At 37.1% G+C, this 11,717-nt stretch overlaps 1 protein-coding gene across 2 annotated transcripts in view; it reads left to right on the plus strand.

Moving 5' to 3' along the window:
* aldh6a1 (aldehyde dehydrogenase 6 family, member A1) overlaps positions 1-4,964 on the plus strand; it is an 18,762-nt gene extending 13,798 nt beyond the window's left edge. For both annotated transcript variants that reach the window (XM_016551268.1, XM_016551267.1), the window contains exons 11-12: positions 3,475-3,573; positions 4,373-4,964. In XM_016551268.1, coding sequence (XP_016406754.1) covers positions 3,475-3,573; positions 4,373-4,477 — 204 coding nt within the window. In that variant the 3' untranslated portion in view covers positions 4,478-4,964. The remainder of the gene's footprint in view (positions 1-3,474; positions 3,574-4,372) is intronic.
* Positions 4,965-11,717: the final 6,753 nt, after the last annotated feature.

The raw sequence follows: 11,717 nt of genomic DNA on the forward strand, positions 1-11,717 counted from the left end.
TACTGTAAATATATAAAAACTTAATTTTTGATTAGTAATATGCATTGCTAAGAACTTCATTTGGACGACTTTAAAGGCTATTTTATCAATATTTAGATTTGTTTTTGCACCCTCAGATTCCAGATTTTCAAATAGTTGTATCTCGGCCAAATATTGTCCAATCATAACAAACCATACATCAATGGAATGCTTATTTATTCAGCTTTCAAAAATGACCCTTAAGACTGGTTTTGTGGTCCAGGGTCACATTAGTGTTCTGAAGATGAACGAAGGTCTTACAGGTTTGGAACGACATGAGGGTGAGTAATTAATGACAGAATTTTCATCTTTTGGGTGAACTATCCTTTTAAATGCACAATAGCTACCCCATTGGAATATCTTGTTTTAGAGCTTATTTGGGTGACCTGGTTCTTCATTGGACTGCAGGAAATGGGAATGCTCATATCAATAAACATATTGATGCTATATTAAAAGAAAAAAATTATGGTATATCAGTATCTGATTATATAGAAACAGCCCTACTAGTAATATGCAGTGTAATGGGCTGTTCACATAGAAAGTGTCTTTGCATCTAAGAATGCGAGACGCAGCACTCAGGAATGTTTTTTTTTTTTTATAAACGCTGTGCAGAATGCGTGGTTTTGAGACACGTGATAAAATAACGAAAATTATATAAACAGCCAAACAGCAGAATAGAAAGCTACTGTATTCTTTTAAGAAACAGATTGTCATAATCATTTTAAAAAAATGGTGTATAAATCAGTGTATCCGGACACAGCCATTATAAGTACGTCTTCTGATTGGTTGAGCGGCGTTGCGAGTAACAGTTGAAAATCTTTTAACTTCACACGCTGTCTTAAAAACACAGAACTCATGTGCGAGACATGAACGGTCATACACGTCTCTCTCACACGTGTACTTAGAAAAACAATGGAAAAGTCGTGCATTGGAATGGATAAATGGCCCCTAACAGTGTCAAATCAGTATCTGTGTGACTTGAAATAGGTGCATGCAAGAGTCAGACCTTTGAGAGACCTCGGGTCAGTCTGCGACTGTGGAAAACTGCCTCCTTATAGACGACCTAGACATGCTGATGTTCACTTATGTCGTATTGGGTTCCTCCACATGTTATGTAGGCTCTTCTTGACAAGACTATTGTAGGTGAAGAGTTCCAGGCACACCTCTAAAGTAAATATTAGAACGTGATGTAAATGAAATGTGTAAAATCCCCTTGGCGCCACTCCCCGACCCAAAGCCAAGAAGCACGGTTTGGATGTAAGTCTTGCCTATTTAGTGGCCATATATACACTAAGGGTAGCACAAGCCTTCCTTTAAAAATCTATGTAAAAACAGAAATTTTTTTTCCATCTGGACTTACCTTGTTTGCCACAGCTTTGAAAACGTACAGCTGCGACCAGAAAACATGTGCACTACAAATAGTTCACAGCAAATATGTGCTTTTTAATCAAAACAGCACTATGCCAAAATATTTTGCTGGTAAAGCCCGAAGTCTTAAATTAAACTCAAAAGGGATCCCTTTGCAACCTGTTGATCAAAAACGGCCCCCTTTTGACCCGGTTTGTTTGCCCGTGGCGAGCAGCTATGCCGTGTGTTTGCGATTCACATGCTGGAGTACACGGCACGGGCCATGTGCTGAGCTGGCCTCCAAAACCCCCGCATACAAGAACCTCCTTTTGCTTTTTTTGCTCCGTCCACTCCCTCACGAGTCACCTTCGGCCAGAAGGCTCAAATTGTTCAACCGCATTTTTTAAAAAACATTTCAAGATGCTCTGCCAGTTTCCAGCCTCACCCCACCCCAAAAACAAAATGTTTTGTTTAGTTATTCTCTGCATGCATTACTTTTCTCGGCTGGTGCACAAACAAATGATTGTGGCTTTCAGTTGTGTGTCGACTGCTTCGTCAACACATTCAATAGAATGAGCTGATTGTTTCACACTTTCCATACACAGCTGAAGCCCAACAGCAGCTTGTTCTCAAAGCAAAGATGTTCAAGTTTCTTCAACTTCAGATACTTTTAAGTCTCAGGCTTTTATTTTTATTAGAACAACTTTAAACTACTTTTTGTTACATAAATAGAATATTACAACTTTTAACCATGCCATCATTTATATTTGCTACATTTCAAATGGCCTTTGTGCATTGATGTAATTGTTTAACCATTGTCACATAATCAGACTTTGAAACTTAAATTAGGCATGAAATTATTATTTTTTCTAAATGCGTATTATTGAATGATTCACCCAAATGTATGTTTAGTTACATTTATTTATTTATTTAACCTCGTTAAAAATGTCATAATTGGATCTTCCAGACTTTTCTCTAGTGACATATGCCAGATTTCTCCAATCATTTAGTCCACATAAATCCTGTCCTTTTCACACAGCTGACCGCAAGCTCGCATTCAGATCTGCCTCCATCCAGTGAACAGCTAATAAATTGAACAACCGATCTACTTTTTTGGTAATTTGTTTCACTCACATGTGACATTTATGGAAGAAAGATCTATTGCTGCTTCAATTTCATCACTGTTTTAAAATATGAAGATCCGACATATGAATATATGATGTGAACATATGAATTTTAAATATTTAAATCTACAGTAATCTAAAAAGTGTAATAATCATGAATCACTTTAATATTTACTGTGTGAAAATTATTACTATCAATTCTGTCCGAAGTACCCCTCACCCCAGTGTAATATGAAATGTGATTTTAAAAAAAATATATATATATATATATATTTTTGTGCATAATTTCAGGTTCAGCTGTAACTGTCAGTGTTTGCAAAAATATAATTTACATGTATGTAGGTTAAGAGAAGAAATCAGCCATTTTGTTAAAAAAATTCCAGCTAATAAACATCCTTTTGATATGTGGAAATTTCTCTGTGAAACTTGTATGTTAGACGGTTTAGGAGACAAATTAAACTTCTGATATCGTCAAATGTGTTTTTAATAGAGTCCTCCGGACACTTAGTTGAAGAAACCCGTCTTAGAAAAAATTAATAAATCTACTGGGATCATTCTCTTGCTTTTGTTTGCTATCTAGTAAAGGTTAACACTCATTTTAAACTGTCCTATTTCGGGACTTTAATTGCTACATTGACAGTGAAGCGCAGTGGACATGCTCTTCAATACACACTGGAAAGGTTGGAGCTACACTTGTATGGTGAGATTTCTAGGTTTACATTGAGCAGCGAGACTAACGTGAAGCGGTAATGTATAGAATTTACAAACCGTCTCTCCCACATGGTGTCTAGAGACGTGAGGAAAGCATACAGCTTTCTGCGGCAGACAAAAATGCCTTTGCGTCTGACGGGTACACTGTTGTCTTAACTGTCATCAGGGTGTGAGTGTGTCAGATATGTGAGATGCAGAGAACATGACTGCTCATGAGGGCAAACACAGCTGACCTCTGAGACGTCTGTTAATGTACTGCTTGCTTTTTTTATAGATTGGAGTTAATGTACCAATCCCCGTCCCACTGCCCATGTTTTCGTTCACCGGTTCCAGAGGCTCCTTCAGGGGTGACACCAATTTCTATGGAAAGCAAGTAAGTATTTGCGACTGGATATCAGGATATTTTGCTTTGCGGAATAGGTCTATATTAGACACTAAAATACAATAGTCATTTAGCTCTTTTGCTGCCAGTGTTTTTAAAAAAATCTGCCAGCCACAGTCAGCATTTTTGATCATTTTTTTTTACAAAATTTCTTGGCCCCCAGAATATTTTGTTGTATGAATGTCTGAACATGCAATATGTCAAAAGAAAGAACAGAGCTTCTGCATGTAAAAAAGAAAAAAAAAAACACTTGAATGTAGGTAAGTTTCATAAAGAAACATTTTGAACAAAAAGCAGAGAAAATTGCATTTTTGTCAAAGACTATGTAAAATACAGAAATACAGATACTCAATTCAATTATACAATTACCAGTAATAAAAAAAATACTAAATTGAAAAAAAAAAAAAAAAAATTGTATTTACATTCTGCCATGGAGCAAAAATTTAAAATAAATAAATGAATAGAAAATGGAGAATTATTGGCCACATCTTCCCCAAATGAACCAGCTGAAGTTTAAAATCAGCTCACAGGCATGGTCCATTTGGTTTGCCATTTGAGTCTGGCTGTAAAATATGTTTTGGTATAAAATTTCGTCAGCTGTAGTTTGTCATAAAACAATGACTGACATGTTTTGACGCAAGTGGTTTATTGTTCCCGCCAGCGTAAGTTTGCCAGCCACCTGCCATTTCTCATGTGATGTCATTGTCATTTTGAGAGGGTATTAAAAAGAAGATGACTAATCTTGAGTCATTGTTTAGTCTTAAGTATTTTGCTATTCTTTCCATCACAGGGCATTCAGTTCTACACACAGATCAAAACTGTTACTTCGCAGTGGAAAGCAGAAGATGCTACCCTGAAGTCCCCCGCTGTTACCATGCCAACAATGGGACGTTAAGTATTAATCACCTGCATAAATTCCTCTCTGGCCCCCAAAATTCAACACTACTTTTAACTACTGTACAGATGGGATATTTTCAAACATACTCTCATATGTAGTTAAATAATTCCAAAAATGTGAACTTTTTTTCTTTCACTGTTCAATAAGTTGAATTTTTTTTTTAACAAAGCATGAATTGCTTTAGACCACTGTATGAAAAATTTGTCAAATGGTTTGCCGTTCTTACCCTGATATAGCCGAAGTTTCTGTTTCAGAAAATAATGACTCCACATTCAACACTAAATTTACTTTAGGTGTTGACGAGCTGTATTAAGTCTGCAAAAAAGGTTGAGTGCTACAACTTCTACTATCAATAGCTAGCTGGCTCTTCTGAACTGTTCAACTAGCATACTGTCTTGTTAAATATGAATGTCTATATAAATATGCAACATTTGTGAACTGTTGTTGAATAGAAGACTGTTTTGGGCTGTTTGCCTCAATAAACAAGACAATGAATTTGTTCTTGTAAATCTTGTTTATTTAGGGTACATTTACACAACAACTGTACTAAAAATTTACATTTTTCCTTTGCGTTTTTGATGTACAGATGACAACAACACTTGTCGGAATGATCCGGGAAAACGACTTAAAATGCTGTATGCCAGGCCAGTAGTTGGCGATGTCACTTTGTAAAGAAACACTACATTAACACGTAATATGTATGCGAATGAGGAACTGTTTTCGCAAATTTGCGTTTTGTAGTTTACGTAGAGGCAATAACGGTATAATTTTCAAAAACATTTTCAAAAACAATTTAAAGCGCCATTGTTGCGTAAATTAATGACCAAAATGAATAAAACGTTTTCCATTTTTATTTGAAAATGGTGTCGTGTAAACGTTCCCTTAGTAGCACCTGCTAAGGTATCACTATTTTGCTTATATATCCCTATTCCCTAACTTATTCTGCGCCATGTGCACTTGTGCAACTATTATATATTTAAGTATGTTTATATTTTTTTTATATATTTAACTTGTATATTTAATGTGCCCCTATTATGCCATTTAGAATATTGCCTTTAATAAATTGCCTTTAATAATTTATTTATAATTAATAATTGCCTTTAATAAACAGTCTGCAAAGTTGTAAAGCCGAAAGTAAATAAATAAAGTTAATGTCTCCCAAAACAAAATAATTGACTCTGAACAGCCTAAACAAAGTCGTCAATAATTCGAATTCCACTTCCGTGACGGCTACACGTTATGGGGTAACACATTTGCATAATGCCCGCTTATGTTCTATGTTGGCTGGTCGCGAACAGCTCAACCCGCCCCACAAACACTAGCTTGTTCATGTGGTTAACATCATGTCGAGAAGACTATGTGTCCTACGCTGTGAAAGTAAATTCGTTTCATTTTCACTTCCGAAAGATGAGGCTGCAAAGAATCAGTGGTTAAAATTCTAATTCTAATTTTTTTTCCCACTGTACCACAGCAGTACAACCCCAATATTTTTTTGTGTTCCCGTCATTTTACTGACGACTGCTTCTCTAATCTTGGGGAGTTCAATGCGGGATCCACGAAACAGTTGCTCTTGAAAGATGGCTTTCAAAAAGACCAGCTGGCTTCACTGAATCACAAGTATGTAAAAAATAGATGTTTATACGTTCTATCAAGCTTTCAAAATACGGAACTATAGCAATGAGCGTATCGTTTCCGACACGCGCTGTACGCGATAGACCAATCACAACGGACTGGACCATCTGACCAATCAGAGCAGAGTAGACTCACAGAAAGGAGGGGTTTAGAGAAACTGAATCTTAGAATCGATTCAAACAAATTGTTTGTGAATCGTTGGAAAATGAGGTGATATTAAATGCATATTTTGAGAAAACATGTAAAACTATTGTAGGAGACTCCCAAAACAATATTAGGAACCTTAAAAGTGGCATAATAGGGGCACTTTAAATGATTAAATCTAGAAATAGGTGATCTGCAGATCTAGTGGGTCAATTCAATAATGAGTTAAGTCAGAGGTTGACGGGTCGTGATTCTTGGGTTATAAAGATCTTATGATGCGATTCCTTAACAATCCTGTTTGGGAGACAGCACTCTGTAGTACGCCATTAATTATGGTGAACCAGCATAGAGAAGATGTAAAGCCGAGATAAATTACTCTGGATCTTCATCTTACAGCTTGACTGCTCTGTCTGCTAAACAGCCAACCTCAGATGGAGTAAATCTTGAAGATGCTTTGTAATTTGCATGGCATCCTCTGGCATGCTAGTGTCTAACCCTGGATGGCTGGCATCCTTGGAAAAAGCTGACAAAGCCAAGAGATGGGCTGGTTTCTTATGTGGGTGAAGAAAAATGCAGAGACAACATAAAATGGTTTTAACTGTGGGGAGGATATACATTACCTGTTACCATTTAACTTAAGTTATTTCACTGGATACTAAAAGTATGTACATTTCAAACTCCTCAACCCAATATCCTACATTATTTACAACTTAACAACTTAAGCATCAGTGACATTTTTAATGACCACAACGAAAATGTTGTAATTTTCCTCATTTCCTTCCAAACTTCCAGAATTACTTTCTATGAAATACTCAAAATAAAAGTCAGTAGGGTCCAGTGTTAATTTGGACCTTGCCAACTTGCATTATATGGACAAAATAACTTGAAACATTCTTCAAAATATCTTCCTTTGTATTCCACAGAAGAAAGTAAGTCATGACATGAGGATGAGTAAATAATTACAGCTTTAGGTGAACTATTGCTAAGGATAAAACAGGGGTGTGACATAATGTAATCTGTAAATTATGTCTCTTCACACTCAACCCACAGGATTTACAAGGATAAAACAAACCCAGAAGTTCTTCCACCCAGAAAAGTAATTCCACCTTAAGCTTCATTAACAAACATTTCTTATTTACAAACAATTCATAAACATGCTTTAAAAAAATACAAGTTTCACATTTCTGCTTCTTAATGCTTTGGCCTACTGACTGCTTCGACTGCTGCAAAGTACTGTATGACAATAAATGTGTTTTCCATTCATTTTTACAAACTGAAGGATGAGTCAAAATTCTTTAGTAATCAACCGCCTGCCACAAATGCTGGCCACTGAATAACCAAGAATATTCCTTGTGTCCGCAACTCGGCATGATCTAATTGGGTTATCCTGCTTTCTCTAGATAATCTACAAATAATACAGTGCAGCCCTATTTTTACCCTTAACTCACGGTTTCGACTAACTCCTCTACCTCTATTCAGCTAAATGGACCGTCAAAGTCAACTTTGCTTCATGTCACCCTTACATTTACCCTTAAAAGAGAAGGTTACTTAAAAAGAACCAAGTAATAACTGGGTTCAACAATACATTAACTAGGATTGAAATTGACAAGAGCTGTCATAACCATCTTTAAAAAAAAACATAGTCCCAAAAATGCTTTTGGCATTCCAAGTAACAGTACTTATATAGAAGCTTCGTTCTTTCAATTTTTGTATTTTCCCTTCTTAAACCATTGCATTATGTATGGTACCATTACCCAGGTGAAAAAAGTGCACTTCCATAATGTATTTAGATATCACTTGTTGTACACTTGAGTGTACTAGTGTATGAAAGATAGGTTCAAGTGTACTACAAGTGGTAACTAAATAATTTTTAAAAATCCAGAGATAGTATGTTAAAAGCACATTTTAGTTCTTATTCAAGCAAAATAGCACAGTTGAGTATACTTAGGTGATCTTAAGTTGATCGTAAGTACTAAAGAATAATTTTTTGTATATTAAGTACAAAATTAGTGCGTGAAAATAGAGCACTTTAAGTACATTATGGAAGTGCACTTTTTTCACCTGGGTAAGCTGACAGTTAATTTGATTGACTACCTGAATGGTGAGTATCTCCCTTGTCTTTGTATCACTTTGCTTCCATTGTTATCATCTATTTTTTTCTGAGTCGTTATACTAGGAGTGTCCAAACTAGATCCTGGAGGGCCGGTGTCCTGCAGAGTTTAGCTCCAACTTGCCTCAACACACCAGCCTGGAAATTTCAAGTATACCTAGTAAGACCTTGATTAGCTGTTCAGGTGTGTTTAATTGGTGTTGAAGCTAAACTCTGCAGGACAGTGGCCCTTCAGGAGCAGGATTGAACACCCCTGCTTTATACAAACTGTCTCCAACTTTTTAGTTATGTTGACATTTATTTTTAAATCTACGAACTTCCGGACATGGCATGCTGGGGAAAAAAATAAATAAATTGTGTCCATGAATTAACAATTCGTTCCCATGACTTACTAGTATGTCTGCACGATTTACTAATTCGTCTTATCGTTGAAGTAAATCGTGAGCATGCTTTAGTAATCCGTTACCTTGTTTTAAGCACATACTGCACACAATTTACTAATTTGTTACCTCATTTTATGCAGATCCGTTCTGGTTCTGTTCGTTGAATGATTTGTGAATAGCCTGTTCTAAAATGAGGTAATGAATGAGTAAATTGTGTGCATGTTTTACTTAAAACGAGGTAACAAATTAGTAAGTTGTGGGAACAAATTGTTGATTCATGGACACTTATTAATATATTTTTTTCCTACATCATGTTTGGAACTCTGTATAATTCCCCTAGTAAAAGAGTTGCACCATAACTGTGGCTACATCCAAATATGCATACTTCCCTACTATATAGCATGCAAAAACTAGTATGTGAATAATAGTATGTTCAAATTCACAATATTCATAAAACAGTGGGCCTAAAGTACCCAGATGACCTACTATTTCCAGCAAGATTCTGAAGTGCACATCCAGTGGGCAATTTACTACTTTCCCATGAGAGGATTTGTGCATGGCAGTGGATGGACGCAACGGATGCTGGGAAAGTAGGGTCACATGACACTGACAACATCACAAATGTTTAGTCTCAGCCTCAGACACCACGCCCACGGACTGTTGGCTGAACGTCTGATGCATATGGCACACTTTACTGGAAACACTTCAGGATTGTTGAAGTCGTCATCTGATTGGTTGACTGGTTGAATTCTACATGATTTCCAGGAGACATGTCTGTAGCGTTCTTTAACGTTCCGCCTGGAAACAAAGATGCCGTGGCGCCAAACCCCCTCATGGAAGAACAAAGCCGTCACATTTACAATTGTGACCGTGAGCGCTTGTCAGAATCAACTAAATGCTGGATTTTCAAAAGTATGTGAAATATGTAAAGTTCAAGGCATAGTCTCCAAGAGTTTTACACACTGGTCTGTAATTGTGGGGACATTTCCTTAAACATGATGCGGCACAAAATTAAACGTGATTGGTTGCTTTACCTGTCAGTCATATGGCCTCTTGGGTGGTCCTTGGCCATTCAAAGCGGCCAAGGTTCCCAGACCTTCTGCCGTCAGTCTGAAGGTCTGGCTACACGAGACTAACAAATGTAGTATGTCCGGATTACACTTATATTATATATAACATACTTTTTTAAACAGCTGCTAAGTAATTACTAATTCAAAAAAAGTACAGACTTGGAGAGTATGCAATTTCGGACAGAGCCATTGTAAATCACTACAGCACACATTCCGGCAATGTACTATTACTAGGGTCTGTGGCCATGATTGAATTCTCTAGTATTTTTGCATTCCAGTTTGTATTCACACAGAAGAATTTACAGCAATTTGCACAAAAAAATCTGTGAACAAAACCCTGAATGCAGTCATGTCGTTTTCCCTCCTTTACATAATAGCAAAATGCTCACAGCTGGTAAAATATTTGGACTAGGATGTTGGCAGTGGTTCTGAAAAATAGTGATGGGTAACAAATTGAAATGTAAGAGGAACAAAGGTGGACTTGGATGCACATGACTATATTTAAAACTAATCTTAAGCAAGCTGTTTGTGAATAAAATTTCACCCTGTAAAAAGATTTTCCACAAGGCTGCAGACCGCTTAGACATTTGAGATGAGGTACAATGACTGCCAGTAAATTTTTGAAGAACTGCTACAAGTTTAACCTCCTACTCCTAGAGTGACACCTGTGTATACATTTATCGAGAGCAGTGTTGGGGAAAGTTACTTTTAAAAGTAATGCATTACAATATTGCGTTACATTACGTAACTCGCGTTACTTGTAATGCGTTACCCCCAACACTGATCGAGAGTAATCTTTAAAACTCTAAGGCACGAAGTTTTGCTATGCATTTGCCAGGGTGTTTTAAGGCAGGGGTGTCTGATCCTCCTGGAGGGTCACCTTTCAGTGGTTTAGCTACAGCGCTTGTTAAACATACCTGAACCATCAGAAAGTGGTTCTCCAGGAGAAGTATTGGACACCCTTGATCTAAGGTATAGCCCATCACCATTTCTATAATATTCTGGTCTCTCGGTATGGCTCAGTGTAGGTCTGTCTGAATTTCCCGCTCTTTCAAACCACCCACCTGGCATAGTTCTGATAATTTAGAAACATAATGCACGCAGCCCTCTGCAACTTTAAAGGTGCAGTATATTGATAGCTAGCAGTCGAACTAGGAACCGCAGTCCAGCTTCCAAATATTGGAGGGAGTTGTTTCTCCCACCCCCTCTTCCTCAGATGCAACGCTAACATGGGTTGCCAGATTGAGAATGCACAACAGGAACCAGCGCAATTGACCCTTTGCAAAGTGTTTGATTGACAGGCGATCTGACCAATCATAACACCAAATCCACCATCTTGTCCAACAAACAAATCAGACAGGACAGTAGATTAACTTCGGTGGACTTAAACGTAAAAAAATGGTGTGCATTGATGTCTTTCCGTGGTTGAAATAAAATACGTTCTGATGTTCATTCATGTTTATTTCATGCTTTAAGTAAATATGAAAAGACGATCGGTTCACGTGCCGCTTGAAGTGAGGCAATACAGTGATCTGTCACGACACATTAAAGAGCCACAAAATGGTATTTATTGTCTGAGGTTTTTTTTTTTTTTGGTTTAGATCAGGTTCACCGGGCTTACTAAGTTCTTGGTCAACTCAGAGTTTGAACCAGAGTTTGTGATTAACTCTGGAGTGCGTACACCTGAAAGTGTGACACGTGCAGCCAATCACATGGAACATGGAGAGCGTCAGCAAAGCATCATGGATTCACTTCTCGCGAGAGTCAGCGCAATTCACTTTTCTGCTGAAGATTAAGAGATGTCGTTATTAATTCAATTCAATTCAAGTTTATTTGTATAGTGCTTTTCACGATACAAATCGTTGCAAAGCAACTTTACAGAAAATTACGTTTCTACA

The sequence above is a fragment of the Sinocyclocheilus rhinocerous genome, unplaced genomic scaffold, assembly GCF_001515625.1.
Source record: "Sinocyclocheilus rhinocerous isolate Xijiao unplaced genomic scaffold, SAMN03320098_v1.1 scaffold495, whole genome shotgun sequence".
NCBI lineage: Eukaryota > Metazoa > Chordata > Actinopteri > Cypriniformes > Cyprinidae > Sinocyclocheilus > Sinocyclocheilus rhinocerous.